The sequence below is a fragment of the Ischnura elegans genome, chromosome 7 (genome assembly GCF_921293095.1).
Source record: "Ischnura elegans chromosome 7, ioIscEleg1.1, whole genome shotgun sequence".
Taxonomy (NCBI): domain Eukaryota; kingdom Metazoa; phylum Arthropoda; class Insecta; order Odonata; family Coenagrionidae; genus Ischnura; species Ischnura elegans.
The window spans coordinates 10,179,654-10,204,093 of record NC_060252.1 but is presented as its reverse complement, the minus strand read 5'-3'; the positions used below and the strand labels follow the sequence as shown (position 1 = coordinate 10,204,093).

Here is a 24,440-nt window from a genome sequence, read left to right as displayed (position 1 = left end):
TATAATGCATTTATGGGTGTAAGTTGGAATGCGATGTGTATATTGTCATTTGTGAGTGTGGCCATGTGGTCGGCTTTTTGTGTTGGACAATTTAGTGTGCAGGTTTGAGATTAATTGTGATATATATCTTCTCCCATCATGTATGCGCGACGAAGGTGGGAATAGGATGTGTTCCCGCATTATTTCCTATCCGTCAATTTCAATCCATAATTATGGATTAATCGGCTAATTTCTCGCCATTTTAATTTTCTTCGGATGAATTGATGAAGAAAACTTTTGATACTATTTTCCCGTGCAAGAATTGGCGATGATGACTCAACGCTCGCCTACGATTCCCTTTTTTCCTAAGTTGTCGAGTTTCTTTAGGGTTCAATCCAGCAGCCATCATCTTTCTTTTCGTCACATTGTCTATCAAAATACTTCTCATTGGGGGAACCTTATGCTCCTCCATGCACTTACACGCAAAAATTCTCATTCCTGGGTATACATGATAGTGTGTGATATAGTCATCTTTTGGATGTCATTTGTTGTGAAGTCATGCAAATATTGGATTTCGTAGAAATAGGCGACCTTTATTTATTGATTTGTTTTTTTACGATTGAAGACTGTTAACGAGAGATGTAATATTGCATGATTTGTGGCCATTGAAATGTGTACTGAAATTCACATTGTTGTCGATGGACATTAAATAGAAGTTGTTATGAAGGGAATGAACTTTTGCTGTTGTGGCATAGCGCTTTCATTTGACTTACGTCTTTGTCCATGTTTTCATTCTAACGGGTGTCAATTTTACTTTTAAAGATGCCCCGGCGTTGTTGTGTGCCAGGTTGCAAGAGCAACTATTGTTCGGAGAAGGATAGTGGAAACGTCAGTGTGTTCTACTTTCCGAAAGATGAACGCCCTTCCATACAGCTCTCATGAAGTAATGTCTTGCCTTTTCTCATTAATTAATCCTTTCTTATCATTATTTCAGATTAACATTGGAAATAAGAGAATGGAAGAGTACAGAAATATGCTTGTATGATCATGAACACAATGGTAGACTTTGTTCAAAAGGAATTTGTATCAGCCAATGGATTCATAGCCACTCATCTGTTTGAAGCCAACTCTTTCCTGAAGGGGTATGCGATAACTTCGATAAATCCACCAAAATAGAGGAATATAGAGTTTATACTGAAGAATCAACATGAGACCGAGGTAGTTTCCCTTCCATACAGCTCTCATGAAGTAATGTCTTGCCTTTTCTCATTAATTAATCCTTTCTTATCATTATTTCAGATTAACATTGGAGATAAGAGAATGGAAAAGTACAGAAATATGCTTGTATGATCATGAACACAATGGTAGACTTTGTTCAAAAGGAATTTGTATCAGCCAATGGATTCATAGCCACTCATCTGTCTGAAGCCAACTCTTTCCTGAAGGGGTATGCGATAACTTCGATAAATCCACCAAAATGGAAGAATATAGAGTTTATACTGAAGAATCAACATGAGACTGAGGTAGTTTCCCTTCCATACAGCTATCGCACATAATGAAATTTCATTATCCTTGCTTTTCAGCTGATCACATATGTCTTTCTACTATTTCCTTGTTATTACTTTGGAACATTGCGAAGTAGACCTCATGAAATTGGGTTTACAGTTTGTTTTTAGTGATGGTAAATTGTCATGTATCTCTTCATTAGTTTTTCTAATTGAAGAGCATGATTTTGGGACCTTTTTGAGAATGAACTTTTTATTATTATATTTTTGAGAATGAACTAATACTTTGGAACATTGTGAAGTAGACCTCATGAAATTGGGTATACAGTTTTTTTTTAGTGATGGTAAATTGTCATGTATCTCTTCATTAGTTTTTCTAATTGAAGAGCATGATTTTGGGACCTTTTTGAGAATGAAAATTGCTGTCATCAAATTCTGTAAATGTGGATTTTATCAATGAGTTTTCTTTGCCTTTAACATTTGCACTACTCCATAATTATTGCTGTGGAACTTTTTCTTTTTAATTCAGAGGTGGGAAGAGATTTTTTCAGGCTGTTCACCCCTAAGACGTGTCATGCCAATAGTTCCTGCCAGTGCCCTTAATGGCTTTACTAATGAGTGTACTTATTTTTTTAAGTTCTATAATGATTTGCTTATTAATGGGTGTCAACTCAGAGGCCTACATGCGAACCTTTTTACCTAGCCATTCTTTCCTGATCTATTGGATATTTTATTAAAATATTTAATCCTTTTTTTATTTATAAATTATGTTCATTGAATACCATTAATGGAATAGAGTTTTAATGTAATGATAACAACCATTGAAAATTCATTAACATTATATTATGTCATTACGTTCTTGCTTTTTTGACTCCTCCTAGTTGATGATGATGTAAATTTATGAACTTTTTTACGTTACATTTCAGTTACCTTTTCATGGTGTTTCCTAAAGGAGCAAGGATCGGGATGCCTTCCGTTTACTGAAGGATATAGTTCAACATCATGATTTGGAATTGCAGTGAAAGGCTTTGTCTATTCCTTAAGGAAATGGAATGTCTACACTTGGAATGACTTTGTTCAGGCTTCTGTTTTGTGTTGAAATTCTCGAAAAGTGAAATACATATGAATTTCTTTGATGTATATTTACGTACTGGATTTTAAATATTTTTCTCATGCCTATTTCCTTGTTTACAATGAAATAAAACTTGTGAAATGTTTACTCCTTTCTCTTTTCTAATACCCTGCCACATATGGTTATTGATGCAGTTTCAGGACCGAATCTTAAAATTCTTAACCCAGCAGTAGTCATGGCGCTTCAAATATGCAGATCTGAATCTAGCGAATATGAACGTTTTAATTCTTAATGAGTGAGTTTGCATGCCAAGTTTTTAGTTCCTTACAAGCGTAATGTTTCCACAACGGGGAGTAATCCTTAAGATTTATCTAATTTTCAACTTACAAAAGTATGAGGGAATGTACAAATATCAGGTGAATAACAATGCCGCAAATCTGGAGAATATACATAACTTTCGCGGAAGGCTGGTTATTTCAAAGACTTATTAAGTTACTACCAAGGTGAGAAATTCAAGAGATTTACTTACTATGGCATTTACATGTATCAGACGAATAATACTGCCGTGAATTTCTCACTGAGAAAATACGTAGCTTACGCCGAAGACTGGTTCTTTCACAATAAAGCTATCGAATTTGTTCCAATATTCCGCAGATAAACTTAAGTTGTTAACGTATTATTTAGAAGTCGTAGCGCTTGACAATATTACTGTAGTTTATGTGACACTAAGCGGTACGAATCGTATCTTTCCTTCGTCGCTCATCATTCATTGACAGACGACGCAGGAAGCAGACCCCTTACTTCGGGGGCTGGGCTGGGGGACCCCAGCCGCTTGGTAGGACCCCTGACGTCACGTAAAGCGATGGTGCCAAATTGCATGTCGTGGCCTGTTATAAAGGAGGCCATGGTCTTCAAGACCGTAGTCTCCTTTCCTGCGCGCGCAGGTCTAAGATTATTTCATCACTTCTCTAAAAGTTGGTAACATCGATTTGTTTAACGCCGACGAGGCGCCAAAGAAGGGATAAGTCGTCTCACTACGCATCGTTTTTTACCGTCTACCATCTTCTGATTTATATTATGAAAGATAAACGACCTCCTAGCAGCATGCGCGGAATGAAGTTTGCTGTGTTAGAGACGTGGGAGGGGGAGAAGCGAGCGTGGAGGGGAAGGGATCGGCCTGCGGCTCTGGTATCCGCGACGCTGCGTGGGCGTTGGAATATTTTCTTCGCGGACGCGGACTCAAATTAGGCATTTTGTGGCTAAACGGTGGCAGATACGTCAAAATGCACGAAATTTTAGATCTAGAAGGACAGTAACTCGGGCGAAATTAATAGGTAATGACCATAAAATATTATATTTTTTTCGAATTTTGACCCTCCCCCCCTAAATTGCATTTGAGCGAGGGTCAGGGGTTCACGTACAGGTCTCAAATTTTTCAGGCCTTATTTTTGATCGGTCCCACAACTTTTTTTCATTGGGCCAGATGGATTTGAAAAAAATCGATTTTTGCGATCCGCCCTATTGTACACCCAGGTCCTAATCGGTCACTTCTCAGGTGGAGGACTTCTCAGATTTTTCAATGCCTCATTACCCTCTCTGTTGCGTTTCTCCGAGTAGTACACGGCGCTTAAATTTTTATTCATCCTTCGCTATGTTTCCGCTACTGTTAAAACAGGTTAACTGCCGAGGGTTTTTTTTAAATATGTCCCCTTAGGCCAAGTTAATATTTAAATGTGTTTATTGTGACTAATAGAGTTGAGCAATATTAAATTGCACATAACATTAATTTTTTCATTATAATGATAAATTTAATTAGCGGACACCGGTGTCCGCCACGGCGTCGGAGTCACGACCACCAACTTATGCACTCGCGGATATCTACAAATTTACGAAAATATGGCAATAACTTCATTTGTAGTGCAGTAAAACTTTGCTAATGAAAAAATAAATTGCACGTAACATTATTTTTTCTATCTAATGATAAATTTAATTAGCGGACACCGGTGTCCGCCACGGTGTCAGCGTCACGACCACCAACTTATGCGCTGGCGGATACCTATAAATTTACGAAAATACGGCAATTACTTCATTTGTAGTGCAGTAAAATATTCGTAGTGATAAATAACACCTACATTCATTTTATATTCAGTATTACACTTCTTAGTAGCAGTTTTCTCTCCAGTCCGCCCCCCCTCCGCGGACACAGCTGTCCTCCGCGGAGCTAACTTTGTCTCCTTCCCTAGCGTATACTCAAGTCCGTTCCTGCCAGTAGGCGCTGCACAGACACTAAACAACAAGTTATACCAGGAGACCCTCCTTCCTTCTACATGTAGTGCTATTATGTTTATGACGGAGAACTCTTTTATTCGACTAATGTAAAACATTGTGTGGAACTTCATATCACATCATCAACACAATGTATCCCTTTCTACTTGTTGAAGGAATACGTAGCATTATATATAGGGCGCTTTTATGTCTTGAGACGACAGAACGTTTCGAAAGATCAGTGCTGTCACAGTGACATGAAAAGAGGCTACATTTTCTCCTATAATACGATTAGTAGAAGAAATGTGAAGAGTGCTCGGTGCCACTTTGTGCGTCCTGCGCTGAATTCTACTTTGGTGCGTCATCGTCCTTTTGGTAAGTTTGGTTTACATATTTAGTTGCATTTTTCTACTTTTTGGTTCACTGAATATTTTCATAATCTTTTTCATTATATAAGAAATGTTGAACCAAAATCTACTTTTATCATTAGTGATTCCACATGGATAAATTCACCCCGCGGACCAGATTCATTGTTGAAGCGGCTAAGAGGAAATACTTAGAAGAGTCATCTGATTCAAGTGTAACGGGAAATGATGAATATATCCCTTCCAGTGATGAGGACATCAGAGTGAACTCTTCAAGCGACGATTCCTTGCAGGATGGACAATTGCTACGAGGGGCAACCTCCGATACAACCGACGGAGAGCTAAGTGAGAGTGAAAATGTGCAGCTAAATAGACCGGTGCCCTCATCACCAAATGCGTCATCTGACTTTTGGACTGAACCAGTGAAAAATCATCCGAATTTTCAGTTTACGGCGCAGAGTGGATTGAGTGCTGTAGTTGCAGATATGAGTAATCCTTCCCCTTTTGGAATATTTTCTAACATTATAGACAATGAAATTCTCGAAATGATAGTGGAACAAACTAATATTTATGCCAATCAAGTGAAAGGTCTGACTACTTCTAGAAAATCTCGTGTGGTAGATTGGAAACCGACAACTCTTCACGAGATCAAAAAGCTCTTTGGGATTCTGATTTATATGGGTGTGGTAAAAATGCCAAAACTTTCTGACTACTGGAGTAAAAACTTCATATATCGTAATGATGTAGCTCCTTCTCACATGAGCAGAAATCGTTTTGAACTCTTGTTACGGATGTTGCACTTCTCCAATAATGAAGAAAATTCAAACAAAGACCGTTTGCATAAAATTCAACCACTCTTGGATAAAATCATTTGTAATTATCAGGAATTATATACACCTGGGGAAATTTTATGCGTTGACGAATCAATTATTCCATTTCAAGGCAGGTTAGCATTAAAACAGTACATTCCTCAAAAAAGGCATAAGTACGGTGTCAAAATTTTTAAATTGTGCTCTGGTAAGGGCTATGTATGGAATATGAAAATTTATGCAGGACGTGAGCGCGATGCCAGGCGATCTGTTCCAACAGCTGTAGTTATGCAGCTCTCCGAGAAGTTACTAGATGCTGGCAGAACGATTGTTACAGACAATTATTACACGAGCTTAGAGTTGGCCAATTCACTTCTTGATCGTAGGACACATTTACTAGGTACCCTGCGTAAAAATCGGAGGGGAATACCCAAAGATGTAACGGCCAAAAAACTTAAGAAAGGGGAAATAGTAGTCAAAGAAAATCAAAGAGGTGTGTCAATAATGAAGTGGAAAGATAAACGCGATGTTTTGCTATTGTCAACATGCCACTCAAACGAGATAGAGGAAGTGGAAAAATATAGGTCAAGGGTTTTGAAACCAGTAGCTATCCTGAAGTATAATGAGGGGAAATCATCCATAGACCTTTCTGATCAACTTTCCTCTTATTCAACGCCATTGCGTCGGTCTTTGAAATGGTACAGAAAAGTAGCGTTAGAACTATTATTAGGGACTTCTGTGGTGAATGCTTATTTCATTTTCAACCAAATTTGTGGCAGTAAGATGCAGATAGTAAAATTCAGGGAAAACCTTATCGGATCGCTTTTGGGAAATGAGTCACAGGGCGATAGATCTCCGACCAGTCTTACATTGCCACAAACATCACGGAAAAGAATGGCTACTCATTCATTCAAAAAGGAGGAAGGAGGTGCGCGAATCAATCGGAAATATTGCCGAGGATGCTACGAAAAGAAACAACTTGGGGAAATTGAAAAAAACAAAGTGAAAAAAGTCACTACCTACTGTGATGACTGCCCTAAAAAGCCACGGTTCTGTTTGGATTGCTTTCATAAACATCATCTGTAAAAATATGAATAATTGTCCATTATTGCAATAAAAAGTGATTATTTGAAAAGGATATATATTATTTATTTCACCTTTCTGATATTTCAGGAGCAAGGGAAAGTAAGAATAAATGTCGGTGAGAGGAGGGCTCTAAAGACCTACAAAATTACTGCGGTAAAGTTAATTTGAATTATAAGGTAAAGCTGGGAAAGATTTTGTTATCCTTCTCTTCAATTTCTTTTTATAGATGTGTTTACCAGTTGAAACTATCTGAAGGATGCAAAACACTGAGTAGAAAATATAATTCGTCTCCTAAAGAAGATATATATTCTTTCTCAATTAAATCTGAAAGCATACTATAGTATGCTTTCAGATTTAATGTATATATAGCAGCCCTGGATTACGAACAAAGAGTAAGTACTCCCTGCTCATACAACATCGTAGTTTATGAAACATTTAACACGGAAAAAGCGTCTCCGGAGGTCTACTTCGAGGGATAACGGCTTCCAATGTGCCAACCGGTATAAAAAAATACGTAAGTAACATTCAAGACAGCAAAAAAAATTTTATAAACAATTAGCAAAAACCAAAGGAGTGACAGTTTAGCTGAGGCCGTTGCGGAAAAGATATCTATGCTAAAGTACGTAAATGGCGGTCACCCGGCGCACGAAGACGAACTTTTTTCCGCGGACACCGGTGACCGCCACGGCGGGAGAAGAAGATACCACAGCGGACACCGGTGTCCGCCACGGCAGTCAACCTGTTAAGCAAAGATTATATACTCTAGAAAGATGTGTATGTACGTGTTAAAAATGACGTAGCAAGTTTTGGCCGCCTACTGTAGCGCCATTCTACTTTTGCAGCGGCCAAAAAAGTAACTTCGGCTATGCTAGAGCGCTAAATTCAAATTGAATAGCCTTTTTCCCCGCCCCCCTTTCCTAAGGATTACCAATATTACTATTTATTAACAACTCGGGCCAATGACCCGTTATCATAGTTGATATCCATTACGGTTCGCTAGGGTGAAAACACTAAAAAAAAATAATTGAGTAATATAAAGCACATTTATTAAGATTTCTTGCATATTACATTGTGATCACACTGCAGTAGCCTTTGACACAGAACAATAAAATGATACAAAACAATTATACAAAAAGATGGGATTATATCCACAAATGTGAAGTAACAATCAAATGCGCAACAGAAAAGTTTGAGAACTGCACCTCAACATTAATAATGAAATGAATCCCTAAGGGTGCTATTCGTAGACGGCACTTTAAGCTAAAGTATACATTAGCTGGGCTAAAGTTACTTTAGCCAGGCTAAAGTCTGCTTTCTCTGTTTCATAAACACCACTTTAGAAGAAAAATGGCAGAATTGTCACTTTACCGTAAAGTGCCCAACCGGAGCTCACTTAGGGTAAAGTGTTCTTTACGGATGAATAAATATGGCTGCTTTTGAAGTTGAAATATGAAGATATTTGGGTTACGGAAATTAATAGGAATTAATTCTTTGGTGAGACTCAGCAGAAGACAGGCATATTTCAAGAAATAACCAGACACGTAATGTGTCTCTCTTTCCGGAAAATATATCGAGTCAGTATTGCTGGAGATGACCCATTACTTCTGCAGTTGAACTGTATTAGTTGCTATACTACCTAGGACATTTTTACGATTATGTGATAATTACAGCACAGTAAGTGGTTGAATAGGTTGGCATAATTTGTGTTGATTTTTAAAACAAGCTAATTATGTTCTTAGGTTATGCATGTGTTTATATTCTAGAATTTCCCCCCTAGAAATGATAGCAAATTTCTGTTTATATTGGAGCCAATGGTCCTCTTAAGCAGACTTGATTTTCATATCGTTTGGCAAACCAAATGCTATTTTCTAAACATTTCATTGTATTTTAAGCGTTTTCATTCCATAATTGCTTTATGTACTCTTTCCACATGCCTCCATATTATGTTAACATTTTCTTGTTTCTGTCATTTTGAAACTAGAGAGTTTTTGTTTCGTTTTTCGATTAGTCATTTGAATGTTTACAATGATGAAATAGTATCTTGCCATGAAAGGCAGCAATAAATAAGTAAAACATACTTTCCTTCATAGTCATATTATCTGCAGCTAAGCAATATTTTATCGAGGATGTATATACATACAGCCGCATACATCAACATCCCAAGAATTAAAATACTGGTAAGAACAAAAAAATTCAATAAACACCAATACCTACTTCAAAATATGCGTCCACCTGAGACAACCACTGATTGAAAAATCTTCAAATTGATTACTACAGTTTCAAGTTAACGTGAGAGAATTTCACTATTTCACCCACCTTCAATGAACTTATACCATCAAACTTCGACTAACATGTAGTCCAAACAACCGTGTGCAGTTAAACAGGCAAGATTATCATAAAATGATGTGAAAATATCAGCATTTGTATCTTTACTTTGCTGAAAACATCGAAGTGCATTTCCAATGCAGGAAGCTAATTAAAAGTGAGCTTTTATTCACCTAACTCAGTCATTATCATACAAAAAAGTTAGTGGGGAAAAGCTTCGGACAACGCAGTATTAATTTACATCTGCACACAAAATGAGAGAACGAGAAAATGTAGCTTAATAAAATCTTTGCACAATACAACATGGAAACCTAGTCCCCAAAAACCTGTAAACAACTTAGCAATTCATATCCTGAGTCAATTTTTTGTTAACCTTTATGAAGCGTTCATTGCCAACACTCAAAATTTCAATGCCTGATCGAGACTTAAGCAGCTACAGTTCCACTTTATAAAGTGAGATCCTGGGGATGCCTTTGAAGTGAACTTTAGCTAAACTCTCACTTTACCGTAAAGAGACTTTGTAAAGTGAGGAATTTTAGTGTCTCTATGAATCGCACCCTTAAATGCTTTTTTACCCCAAAAACACTTTGTATGGCACTGCATAACATAATAAATAAAAATGTAAATGAAATACAAAGATTTCTTAAAAATCTAATGGCACAATTAAGTGGTCATGATTCCAATTGGTTACGCATCATTGTAATTCCAAATACATACAGCTACACCATTGATATAAAAACACTGACTATAAGATGGCCTGTAGGCAAAGATAAGGAATACCTTAGATGTACACCATGGCAATGTCAAAAATTTTACTTTTGCATATTTTCCTATCAAGGTTATTAATTTGGTTAAGAGCAAAGCTTCATTTCCATGTCCATTGCCGCAGGAGAAATCTGCAGGTTGAACCACTTCAGCAACTTCAGTTTCAAGATACTGTCAGAGCAAACAAAAAATATATAAAAATATGTCACCCAATAAAAAGCAGGTACTCATAAAGATGAATGCGAAAGTACATTAGCAATCCCATCAAGTTGATTACATACCTCTAAGCTCCATGCCTTGGAATGTTAGAAATCCAATGGAATTTTTCAATATTCAATCCCATTCATCAGTTTAACTGCTCCATTATCCTGATCTAAGGTTTCACATTGTACTTGGGTGATGAATGACATCAATTCAGATACTGTCAAGGTAAAAAAAAAGATAAATGACAATATGTTACCTGGTAAAAGAGAGATGGCCATAGATATGAATATCAAAGTACATAGTCAATTCCATCAAGTTCAACACGAGCCATTCCATATCAATGCAAAATAAAGTGTTTACCTCACCATTTTAGATTTTGTGGAAATTTGTTACGATGATTGCAAGTGCTGGAGCAATAATTACCAAATTTTCAATTTTTTATCTGAAGCAGTTACAGAAATATGGCTAAGTAATATTTTCATAAACTGACAAAAAAGGGAGAACAAATATTTTTCATCACTCTTTGTGCTGTCTTAATTGAGCTGCAGAGATGGGAAAGGTGTCATATACCAACATTTTGTACACTATTTCTAGTGAGATAAAAGTATTAGATAGAAAGTTTTGCAGAAGGGTTATGCAACATTCTTTCAAGTTCTCTGCTGTATTTATCCATCTGAAGATGGCATGTATAGCAGGCATTCCAGTCTGCTTCTTCAGGCTGGAAGTCAAGGTTCAAATGAAAAAAAATGTCAACTGAATTAAAAAATCAGCTTGAGTTGACATATATAAAATGGACAAGTGCCTATTCAGAAACACCTAAAGTGGGGGAACTTGAAAATTTGGAGAGTGAAATGTTTCAAATTTGATGACTCTTGACATTTAAAGAATATTCTTTTGACAGGTGGAACATCTAAATTAAGTCATAACTTAGGAGTTTGAGACATAATGCAAAAGAACCTCTGATGATAAAATAGATGCACATGACTAAGGGCCTATCTGAGGCTTTCTGAGTCCGTACTTCACAAGACTTAATCTACAACCAGATAATGAACGACTATCTTGTTTCTCTGTTGGTGAGACTTTTTCCTTACATTTTTATTGAAGATAAAATTAAGTACCACATGGCTAAGCTATTACATTATGTCATGATGATGATCAAATCTGTTGAGTGATTCATTTATTAGCTAAATTATTAGCTGGACTGAGTGGCCACACCCCACTTGTGAATATTCAACTCAACAAATCATAAAATGAATGAGTGACAATGCCAAGCAAAATGTGGCATAGAAAATAACTTAAGTAATAACAAGCAATGCAGTGTAAAATAGCATTTCAACTGATCACCATTTGATTGAAACATACGTACATAATTCTGAATATTGCCCTTGAGAAACTGTTACACCTAAAACTTTGCAAGACTCCCTTGAAGTAAATTTAAATTTAACATGTTCCACTCTGACTGTAAAATTCAGTTCATTGCTGTAACCTTACTCAGACTAGATCATTTAATGTGATCTGTAAAACTGGAATTAGCATAAAATAACCTGCAACATGGCCTCCATTAGGCAACCAGCTCTCTAGCTCCATTAGGACTGCCACAAGTATAGCTGAAACAACACCATTAATGTATGAGCCAGTTTTTCCAAACATAAGAATTCTTATTCCATAAAGAAACTTATATCAATTTTAAAATTTGGTAGATATTTAGTATCAGAACCAGCTATGGGTGTACCACTTTTGAACAATATTAAAATTACGATTTTTCAACAGTAAAGGGCACCCAACAGTTCAGAACCTCAATCATACAAATCCAATGTCTCACGATAGAAGAGGATAATGAATGAAACCATTGACTACACAGCGAAGAAAAAAAGTTCTACTAGAGAAAGACTCCAGTTCAGATCAAAGGGGATGTAATCGTAAAATTAAATTTCAAAGATCATTACCTATTCCATTGCGTTGAAATTTATCCAAAAATCACACCCCAACATGATAGAAATCCAAGAGCATTTTACAACAGATCTTGCCAATATTCACTTAACCATGTCCAGCATACAAAGCCAATGTCCCATGCTATACGCGACTGATGAATTATAGCATAAATTTCACTGTGAAGAAAAAAAATAAGATAGGTTCCCATTCGAAGAGGTCATATTCATAGAATGTAATTAGAGTTCTTACCTATTTCATTGAGTTGATCTTTATCCAACATTCACACCTCAACGTGATAGAAATTGAAGAGCTTTTTTCAATAGAATACGCCAATTTTCACTTGACAAAATACACCATACACGTCCAATGTCTCATGCTATATGTGATTGATGAATAATAGCATATATTACACTATGAAGAAAAAAAGCAAATGGGATAAGGTGCACAATCAAAGAGGTTCTAGTCATAGAATTTAATTAAAATAATTACCTATTCCATAGAGTTGACCACGTCCAACATTCACACCTCAACATGATAGAAATTCAATTCAAGGGCACATCCTTCCTTACTCAAATATCGAACATCCATAATTATTTCCACTTATTTTCATGTTTTAATTGTCCAGATAACGAGATAACTGAGTAATACTGGTAATACCTCGAGCAAAACGAATGTTTCTGTCAACAAAAACATAGGCAGGTAAAGCAACTGCACAATGTGCGCATAGTACAGTGGCGTAGGTTACTTTTGCACAATATGCATTAATCCGTATAAAATATCGTTCATATGTATCCGCAGATAACATTACACAATATTAAAATATGTTTCTTTCGCTGCACTGCTCTTTATTTTGCCAATGAAAAGTAATTCACACTAAAAGGATTATGTTGGTAATAGCATGAAGGATATCGAATAGGATGCTGAACTTGATGAATTTTCACTAGCGCCCCAGGTCTTCACGCGGTGTCTTATCCACAACATTAGGTAAGCCGGCGGCCTATACTTCTTTCACGGCCTTGCTGTTAAGCCTGTCTCCAATAAGCTGACTACTTCCCCCCTTTCGCCTGCTGACAACGGCATCTTAAATCAAGATGGGAACATATCCTTCTCGATCGAAAGAAAAACGCATTCTGGCAATGTGCTCGTCAGTCCTTCCGGAAAAGCTAAAACTTCTTAAAAATCAACTGCATTCAAATACGTGGCCCATAGAATCTTCTCGTCGACTGTGTTGTTTACCTTAAGATAAAGCTTCCTATGGCCCGTAGTGATTTTTGCCGTTTCGTTGAGATAGACAACGAAAAATTCAGAGGAGCGTTCCCAATGTGCGCACATGATGCCGTCGAATGCGCCTCAAATCTACGGAGGTCATCGCGAGTCATGCTCTGGGTTGCGGGAGACTCAGTAGTCGGTCGCGTATTTGGACGACGAAGATAGGAAATGGTTTGCCTTGTTTGAATTTCCCTCACTGGCCAAAGAATAACAACCCACTGGAAAGGAAACCCACTATCCCGCGGAGCGATAGTGGCGACACAAACTTTGTTGGGATACTTCCCCCCCCCCCCCCATAGTACATAAGGCAATGCCATCTTATGAGATAAAACAGTTATAATTGTGGTTATGCAATATTCGGCAATGAGGGCGGCTCCGCAAGGGAGGGCGACCCCTGCGCCCCCCATATGTATCCGCCACTGCTAGCTATCGACAGCGCTTCAGATTGTGCAAGTACGTGCCCCGTTTAAAACTGTCTCTAGGAGGGAGGTACATTTTGATCTTTACGGATACGAAACGAACAAGTAAATATCCATAAATCCGACCTTTTACCGCGATACAAATAGTTTTACCACATTTTTTTGTAGTCACTTCATTGTCCATCTGTTTGTTTTTTCTTCCCGGGAAAATTTTTCTCTCAAATTTTATTCTCTTAAGTATCGACTACTATAGCTATCGACTTATAATTTTCAGGACAGATTAGAGCCTGATGACAATGCAATCCTTTCGTTCTCCAGAAGTAGGGCAGTATGAGCCACCATTTTCGACCATCAATATTTGTATTAGTTCCTCAGCTGCAACATAAGGTTTAACGGATAACGTGTCATCGTAACAGGTTAAGGTACGGATCATAACATTTCTGGTTAAATCCTGGCAGGGTCATTACTTCTTCATGTATTTTAAAATGTTGCTAAAAGTTGGCTTTGCACGCCTTCCATCGCTTTGGGCTACGCTATTTCGCACTTTTTACGAAGAATTTCGTAATAAAAATTGTTTCTCGAAAGTCTTACCCTGCAAAGCTGATGCCAGCAAGAACCTAATGATGATTCAAAAGTGAGAATTTCATAGCTTGTAATATTTAAAAATGTATTACGGTTCTGTTATATATTAGTGAATTTGTTTCTTGAAACTGCACTGATATCTAAAAAAGACTGAAATTAACCTTTCGAATAACCCTTTCAAAAAAGTATCAGATTCGCTATTATTTTCCGGCATCTTTTTTATTTATTTTAAATAATCTTTTTTATATTGAGTATGTCGTAAATAAACCAACTTATGAAAATATAGAATTTCATTGTAGCATAAAAACTTTGGTTCAAATTCTTTGAGTCATTTTTTCATGGCACCTTTCATATGCCCTCCTCGATAGACGCGAGCTCTGTCGGGGTCCCATAAGCTCGGGGCCCTCGGCGATCGCCAGCCAGCCGACCCGGCCAGACCGACTAGACAATTCATAGACCAAATTAAAAAATTGGTGCGTATCAGTTTAAACATCTTGGGTCAAACTATTTATATGCTAACTGTAGGTATCATATCCTTGTGACTCGGAAGTCATTTTTAAATAGTTTAGTTAGGTCAAGGCAACTGTGAGTGGTTCAAACAAATTTACTGTAATATAGGCGGCGTAAACCACTAATTTGATTATTTTTAAATTTGACAGATTTTAATAGACGTGCATTAGTAGACTTGCTTGAATACCTCAACTACTTTCGCGTTCCACAAGAAAGTTAGCCGCGTGTGCGGAGATAATTTTTTCCTGTCGGTAGAAAATTCCTGACCATTGTTAAAATTTATGCTAAGGATATTGCATGATTATTGCCTTGACTGTAGCGCTGCTGCGATGAAATCTAATTGTAAGTTCATGAGTGGGATTAACACTTATAGACATTTCCCACCCGAGGCCGTCATCAAGAGAACTGCTTAGTCGGGTCGAAATTCCTACCTAGAATCCTCGCTTTGTGGAGGGGGATGGTGGTCATATTATCAAGACGTACCGCGTCGGTCTCTTGGCGCGGTCATCTTGGCCGAATTTTAAAAAAATTTGCAAATGGGGTTGCGTTTTCAGGTGATATTTTATCAAGAAACATGTCTTGGATCCTTAGAGGGGCGACCTCCCCCCCGTCCCCAGGAAACGGGAACATTTTTAGAAAATGACATGCCTAGAAATACATTTTTCATAATTTTGGTACTTAAAACTCGGGTTTCACTCGTGATTCCGAGGGAAATCATCAAAACAGGGGAAAAAGTAGTGAATTATAAAATTCTCTGAGGCTTTGGGGGGGGATCTATCCCCCACTTCCCCCCCATAGATACGCCACTCACCGCAACACCCGCAGAAACACGGAGGATATAAAATAAAGCTTGTGGTAAGAAGACGTCATTGTGTTTTTTTTATAGACGAGCGTGCTGCGACCGCTCCCAGCGGGCTTCACCCGCTCTTTTCAATGCAGGTCCACAGAGGGATAGGCGCGTTTCTAATTTTAAAATTTAGAAAAAGGCAGGGTCTTATGTACAAATTTGATTGGAAAGTTCATGTACAAATTGAGGTCAGAGGACCTCTTTAAACACAACATTGGAAGTAATTACACTATCCTCTGTTAAACGCACATAATGACTCATACTTACGTATCAACAGGAGACTTGAATGTGGAATCAGCCGCATTTTGATAAAAGTTATTTAAAGAGTGCGAGATATTGTTGTAAATGGACAAATGTATCAGTTTGTGCGCCGTGAACGTCAGGAATATTTACCGGTTTTTTTATTATTTAAAAACCAATTGTAGGAAACAATAGCAATATTTAAGAAGTAAGATATGCCGTCGCATGTTCTCTGATAAATTCTCTGCATTTTGGTACCTCATTTGTAGAGTTTGGTTGCGTATAAGTTGAGAAAAAGGTATCTATACAGTAGAAATAATATAGAAGATGAAAAGGTTCACGTGGTGAAAGAATGAGCTACAGATACATCCTTAAGATTAACTCTACTATGGGAAGGCTAAGTAAGGAAGGGATATCCAAAGGGGAAGGGGAAAGGAGAAAAACATAGTGCTGTAAGTTATAGCACAGTGTTGCCTATTGCCTTCTAATTTCTAATGGTACGGAGCACGGTACTCCATTTAGAGGAGCAATGATATTACGGTACATATTTTAGCACTATAGATTCACAATACAATAGCAGTGTAGCAAGTCTTTGTGGCCCTATGGCAGGGAGCAGCGAAAGTTATCGGCCGCAGGGGCGCAGGTAGGAATTGGGGCTGCAGGGAAGGAGCAAAACATAGTGCTGTAGGTTATAGCACAGAGTGTGGGAGGTTTAGGCGAAAATAACTCGGCGGTCCGAGAGGTATGGAATACCCGCCAGGGTGAGCCAGAGGTGCGAGATTAATAAATTGCGGAATTTTAAGATAAATGGTTCAAAATGGTGAGCTTTACGGCTATCTGAGGGATATTTTATTGATAATTATAATTACTAACACTTAATAATATTATTTAAGTAATATTAATCCATTTAAGTACAATGTAATAATTTATCTGGCTCTGGGAGGGGTTTATCCTCCAAAATCCCTCCTCATAGTATTACCTATTATTAATAGTCAACAAATTCAAATCGTAAGAACAATAAAATAACATCTGTACAGTAAAAATAAGAACCAATTTTTAATTTGAATCGAATTTAAGTTTCTATAACTCAAGAAAATCCTAAAACGACGGGCTATTTTCGAGTTTATAATTGATCACGATGAATTGCTTTTTAACTGAGGCGCTTTTCTAGTCCAATATGGCAATAAGTGAAACGCGCGCATAAAACAAATGACACGCGGAAAACCCCTTTGTTGTGGGCTGTAGATAGACAAGTGGATAGCAGTGACACGTTAGACAGCTGTAAATCTGTTTTCTCTCGTGTGACAATGTTAATGTTGTGATATTTTCGTGTGAAATAGTCGTGTCCTACCCTTTCAGTGTTTTAGTTCAGTTATAATGGCTGTTAACTTCAGTGTTCTCACTTTAAATTGCTGGTAAGCTTGCTTACACTTAAACACGTACAGTGAAAACTAAAGTTACCTATTGTTTACTCTAATTCATGTATTTTCAGGGGGATACCTGTTGTATCGAAAAATCGCGCAATTCGCATGCAAGCTATAGCGAAAGAACTCTTAGAGTCCAGTTATGATTTTGTTTGTCTACAAGAAGTTTGGGCGCAGCGGGATTACATGTTGATTAAGAAAAAAACCAGTGAAGTCTTGCCGTATGCTCAATATTTTTACAGGTATCGTACCTACTTTTTGCACTATACCTATGAAAGTATGTTATCAATCATGAATGTGTGAATTCAAAAAATATTGTCCTTCTCCTAATGCACCAAAGTGGTGTCGTAGGATCGGGCTTATGCATTCTTTCGAAGCATTCCATTGAGAATTCCCTTTATCATCGGTGGCCCTTAAATGGCTATGCTCACAAAGTGCACCACGGCGACTGGTTCGCTGGGAAAGGAATCGGTCTCTGTACATTTACTGCAAACGGCCTGAGAATCAATGTGTACAATGCTCATGTAAGATATGTGTAATAATATTCTTGAAACGCGAATTGTATTGACGATATTCAACTCTCAGGAGGGACTTTGTGGAGCAATCACCTATTCCTTTTTTATCTGAAACACACAGATGCATGCAGAATATTGCCTTGAAGGACGAAACAAATATCTAGCTCACCGGGTCTCTCAGGCGTTTGATACAGCTCAATTTATCTATATAACTTCTGCGTATGCAGATGTCATTATTTGTTCCGGAGATTTCAACACTGAGCCGGGAGACCTTTGTTTCAAAATTCTGGAACAGCATGCGGGACTGGTGGACAGTTTAGTCGTAGCGTCAGTGGTAAGTTTCTCTGATTCCTTCATGCTTGTACTTTATTGTTTCACTGAAACTACTCTACACTAAAGTACACCATGTTCTTGTACTGTCCTTTGAAAGTGATAAATTGGTTCTCTAAACTCTAATTCATAGCAAGGCACCCAGTGCAATACCTTCTGACTCCTTCCACATAGCAAGCATATCAGAGATTGCTACAAAAACATTGATATCAGTATTCAATTCTTAAGTGTGGAAGTGGAACTTTATTATATGTTTTAGTTTTATTGTTGTGAATCCAATGGTGTTATTGTCATTGAAATTTTTTATCAGTTAAAGCAGGATTGAACATGTTACGGTAAGTATTTTTCCAATCATCCTGGTCTGTCCTCCCCCTCACATTGAATTTTGATCTTATACTCATGAAGGTGTATACTCAGGAAAACACTGTTTTCTCCTCCTGACTTGGTAAAAGCTCCATCTTAAGTCTTTTTTATACTCCTTATGTCCACGAGGGATCTGGACCACCCCCACCCCCAAAATAAGAAAAACACAATTATTTTCCTTCATAAAAGAAAATAAATATGGAAAAATTATGAATTTACAAAATATTTCTTTAGCAAATGAAGTTTATTCGAATATGAAAACTGTTAAAATAAGTTTTACACCCCCTACTTAGTACCCTGTTTTTAAAAAAAATTCCGCCCTGGTTTTGAACCCCCCATAAAATTCCTGGCTACACCACTGCTTAAGTCCTCTAAAATTCCCTCTCCTTACCCACCTTGTCTTGCACTTTCTCTCCATCTCCGTCTCAACATTCATTTTCCTCTCCATCAGTTTCACCTAGTCTATTTTCCACACCCATATTTCACATCTTTTCTAGTTCTCCTTCTTTAATATCCACATTTCCATTCAAAATAATGCTACAATCAAGATCAAACTATTCACTAGCCTCTTCTCTCAACTTTTATGTGGCTTGTTATTTATAGTCATACCACCAAAAGCAGCTCTATTTGGCCTTTTCATTGGGGTTTTCATGACATTATTTAGTAATGTATACAAACATCCATGCTCTGGATAAGGACAACCTACCCAGGCGGGAGTTGAAACCGTGACCTTTGGCTTTAGAAGCAAGGTTTTTACCCGGATGCCACCTTCAGATGTGGCAGGAAAATTTTTCTGAGGGGGAGGGAATACATTTGGAGGGTGGGGAATTTATATTGCGAAGGTCCGCTGAAGACAAGTCACCAAAAGTTTCAGGAGCTTATGACCCCAACTAGCTATGGCATTCATTGAGTTCAATTTGGATTCTGAGCTAAAGGGTGTAAAATTTGATTCCAACTGGATTGTGGTGAAAAGAAAAGTTGTTGGAGTCCACAATTCCAGCTGAAGAGGCAGATGAGCAGAAATGTAAGTTCCACCTTGCAATGGGGGCCTATTACACTGCAGAAAAATAGACTGCTTTACAATTGTAAATTGCTAAACCAAGGCTGTCTTCTGTATTCAACAAGTCGATTATCTCTTCTAACTGAGCCCTTCCAACAGAAACACTGGGGTCTTAGCTGCAGCGTAAACTATTTTTATTTATTATATCTGTGATACATGTTGGGTAATTATTGGGTATTTGAATGAGTTGCTGTATGATCTAGAGAAAGGTTTTGAATCTATGTGAATAAATGAGATAATGGTTGGTATTTTATGTTGCAGGTGGATAATGATGGCGGCATGGGAACCAATGACTGTGTTCGAAATTCTTATGCATGCTCAAAATTAGTGCAAGCTCACCCCAAAGGGAAAAGAATTGACCACATATTTTTTAGAACTAGCCCTGGGTTTGATGTAAGTACTTATAATTTTATGAACCTGTAAAGGTTTTTGTGAAATGCGTGAATGCATTTTACAAAAACCTTTTTGGACATGCATGAAGGCCCAGGAGTATAGGATTGCACACACATGATTATGTTACAGTGTGGTGGAAAGTGTTGACTGAGTCTCAAATGAATTCTGTGTAAATTACAAAATTTAATTATTCAACCATGAATATCACACCAAGTTACATCTGAATCAATTAATTTTATGAAAAATAATGTTATATGCATTGGAAAATCTGATCACTCACTGATACACAAATTGGTTTGGATAGGTAACTAGCTGGACTAGGCTGGGACACCCTCTTCATCTTGAGGGTTAAAAAAAATGGGAATGGCTTTCCATGAACTGGAGTCCCTTAGTTCAGGAGGGCAATGCCCTGCTAACTAGGTCATTGCCCTCTCCAGCAAAACATATGTAAGCCAATGAAATTGATTGCTAATGGCAAAGATTTATTAGATATCACTGTCAACATTTCCTTAGTGAAGAACAGAAATCTAACTATGCAGCAGAATAAATGTTATTCTCTCCATTTGACAGTTCATTCCATTTTATTTTAGTCATGTGTAAAATTTAGACCTTATCGTTAAGATTGCCATCACATATACTCTGTTTAATGTATGCTAATATCTAAATTCACAGGTTCGAGTATCCTCATATTCCCTACCATTTCCAAAGAGAGTTGATGGTCATAATTGCAGCTACTCTGACCATGAGGCTGTGTCTGCAACGCTAGCTGTAACACCACCTTCTCCGGAGGAACTAAATAAACGTAATTACAATGCTTTTAATTATAGCCGATTGCGCACTAAAATTTTAAGAAAATTTCTTAACAGTCATGCAATCATTATGTATACATGCAGAAAGCATGCATTTTTTAATGTAGAAATCTTGCTTTTAGCTATTTCAGCATCGAGTGGTGGAAGGAAAAAGGAAGAGTTAGAAACTATGGAAGAAGCTCGATCCACAGTTTACAATGCACTCTCGGTGGTAAATGGAGATCGAAGGACCTACTCGATAGCATCTGCACTTTTGTTCCTTTTCTTGGTTGCTAGCATTGGAGATTTTAGTCAGGATGGTTCATTGCTATTTGCCATCATGATGGTACTACGTGGAATTTCTGTTCTCTTATTTGTGTTCACTGTGTTCATGGCCACAATTTGGAATTCTCTTGAGAGAAATGCCCTTTTGGCTACCCATGAAGCCATGAAAGTTGTATTGTCCTATAGACCTGATGGCGGAAATGGTGATGAAAAGTCATGCTGAAAAATACTACTACATACATTTGTGACCTTCAAGGACCAATAGATGAAGAAACAATCGAGAGGTTTCTTCCAAATAAAAGCTTCTATCTAATAACACCTACAATTAAGTATGCATACTTGAGTATCAAACATGAAATAGCACTAGATTTAAAAGTCACATATTTCAGACAATTAATTTATAATTCAAACTAATCAAAATTTACCATACAGAATTGCAATGCTGAGAAAATCAAAGTATTTATGTACAATATTTTTAGTTATACTATTTACTTACTTAGATTTTCTATACAGCAATAGGCTAACACTCCTTCATTAATAGATAATAGGACCTCTCAATGGAGTTGCCAGCTTACAAGTTTTTCATAAATTTCGTTTTTAAATATGTATTGTGATATAACTTATATTTTCATATACCAGTATAAATGCCATGAGAAGGATTCAATGATTCCTATCTAAGTTGGCTTTTGAGTTTTAATGCTAATTAAAAATCTATAGCATGAAATAACTAATGATGGTGAATAATTAACCACAGCCTATCTGGGTCAGTCAGTATTCCATAACACTACAGGATTCTCTCATACTTGTTACTTGGATGCAATTATACAAGTAACAGTTCAATGTGCATCAGTATTCAATTTTATGGTGAATAAATGCTGTTCAAATATAACTGTGATAGCAGAGTGGTCTTGTGACCAGTTTCAAAGCTGATAAAACTTGCTTAGTGGCAAAGACATGGTAACCAATGAAGTGAACATTTATATTTTATGCTGAATATATTTCATGAGTGAAGTTATAACTGAATGAGGTTTTCCCTCCTGTGGTTTGTTTGCATAGGAAAAGGTGTACATATTGGCTTTATTATAGCTTGTGATTGGTGTTCGAAGCTGGCTATAAGAAGTTTAAAACCTTAAAATTTTGGATTGTAATCATTCCATGGATTATCTGTTGCTTTTATAATATTATTCTCTTGTTTACCATTTTAAATCTTGTTTTTGCATATGCTTGGGAAACAACCTTTCAGCCTTGTTTTTGGGGAATCTTTGCCATACTTTGAAATACTTTTAATTTTTTCATCCCAAAGCTAACATACCTATTCTTTGGAGTTACTGTTGATGTTAATTTGTTCCTCCAATCTGTGTGATTTTAATGCTAAAAGGTGAATGTTTTAAACCCATCTCATCCTCTCAATACTTCAACCGAATGGGTGAATTTTGGGGCTGTTCGTAGGTTAATACCTTATTTTTTACTTAATTTGACTATAAAAAGATGGTGCTCGGATGTTAGTTACCTTAGGTTATTTTTTTTTAATTTCAACAATGAGGGAAACGGGTAATACATGTATGTATGCATCCTTCATGATGTAGTCATTTGCTAAGGAGCTGCATAGGTTACTTAACTTAGTAAATCTTCTATGCTTTATAAGGAAATGTTATAACTGAATAGGGTCAGGCTTTAGTGTACCCTAAAGGCTTCCTTGATGTCCAAAGATATCTTTCTAACTTATTATTTTATTTATTCACTCTTTATCTCTGGCTGGTACCTACTTGTTAGGGTGGCTTTAAATGAATGGTAGGCTTTTGTTTGTTGGGTACATAATTTGGTGTCATTAGAAAATAATTTTTCTTTGTGCATGCAAATGATTTTATACGACCAGAATTATAAATTTGAAAAATTTATTAGGGTCCAATCGCTGCTCAACCAAAAAGGCTATACATACAAGGCATTGATAATTAATCAATGAAACATTTATTGGGTATTACGTATTTATTTGTGAATTACAGCTTTGGGGAAAGATAAGGATAAGGCTGGTCTTTTAATTGAAGCATGTATACTATCTTCATACAAATTTGTATTTTCCATATGTTGGGTAATAAACATTTATGCAAATGATGGAATATAATTTACTTGAGTTCTTTGACTGTGAGGGGAAAGTATGGCCACTGGCCACCAAATTGAGATTTGAAGCTTGAAATTTGATTTTTAAATGTGTGATTCCTCTCCAGAAAGGCATTTTTCAAATGCAAGCAATGGAATTCCAGACCCTAAATCACAACTTAATTAGATAATCTTATTCATGGATGGGAAAGATACGAGACAATGATAAAAGAGTCTGCCTCATTCAGCCATTTCTCATAACTTGGAAATGAAAAAATTGATTGTTTGAGGCGTAACTTGGTGAAAGCGATTCATAATTAACATCAAAAAGAAGAACTTTGTACTTTCACATTATTAATGTGAAAGTACAAAGTTCTTCATTTTAATGTTAATTGAAAATGAAAAAAAATGCAGAAGTTGCCACTCATTTTTTAAATTAATTGGAGACATCGTTTAAGATCTGCTTCATTAAGAACCGAATTGATTCTTGTCAGACAGAATTGCTCATTAGTGTGTGCCATGATCCACCAATATCGATTATATCGAACCGGTGGATCGGCGACCTTGAGGGGATGGGGGTACCCGGTGGGTGAGAGTCGAGCACATGGTGAAGATGGACGGAAACGGGACTGTGCCGGAAAGTGTTTTTAAATCCGTGAAGGCCGTGTACGCACCTAGCAATCAATAAACGTCTCTGTCCCGTTTGTGCTTGTTTTATTGTGCCGCAAAGTCACTACAAATCTGGCGACGAGGAAAACATTGGCAGACAAGTACAAGTGTTTTCGTGAATTCGCGCGCCACCGAAATGATCGGCCACGTTACCGAATTCAACCCCGCGAAGGAAGAGTTTGGGGCCTATGTTGAAAGACTAGAGCAGTTTTTCATTGTGAACGATATCGGGGAGGAAAAAAAAGTGCCACTATTTATTACGCTGATCGGGTCAGACACGTACGCGGTGTTGAAAAGCTTACTCGACCCGGTCAAACCTGTGAGTAAATCCCTCTCGGTACT

The 24,440-nt window shown here is 37.2% G+C and overlaps 1 protein-coding gene and 1 long non-coding RNA gene across 2 annotated transcripts; both read left to right on the top strand.

Moving 5' to 3' along the window:
• The first annotated feature begins 1,210 nt into the window (after window positions 1-1,210).
• Window positions 1,211-2,701, top strand: LOC124162830. The gene is made up of 2 exons (XR_006865686.1): window positions 1,211-1,502; window positions 2,411-2,701. It is a non-coding gene; the product is annotated as an uncharacterized LOC124162830 (long non-coding RNA).
• A 14,696-nt stretch (window positions 2,702-17,397) lies between these two features.
• On the top strand, window positions 17,398-23,454 carry LOC124162391 (putative neutral sphingomyelinase). The gene is made up of 7 exons (XM_046538912.1): window positions 17,398-17,589; window positions 17,667-17,840; window positions 17,939-18,122; window positions 18,235-18,447; window positions 20,128-20,259; window positions 20,932-21,061; window positions 21,191-23,454. Exons 1-7 carry the CDS (start codon window positions 17,552-17,554, stop codon window positions 21,553-21,555), a joined length of 1,236 nt encoding a protein of 411 aa, XP_046394868.1. The 5' UTR covers window positions 17,398-17,551; the 3' UTR covers window positions 21,556-23,454.
• The last annotated feature ends 986 nt before the right edge of the window (window positions 23,455-24,440 follow it).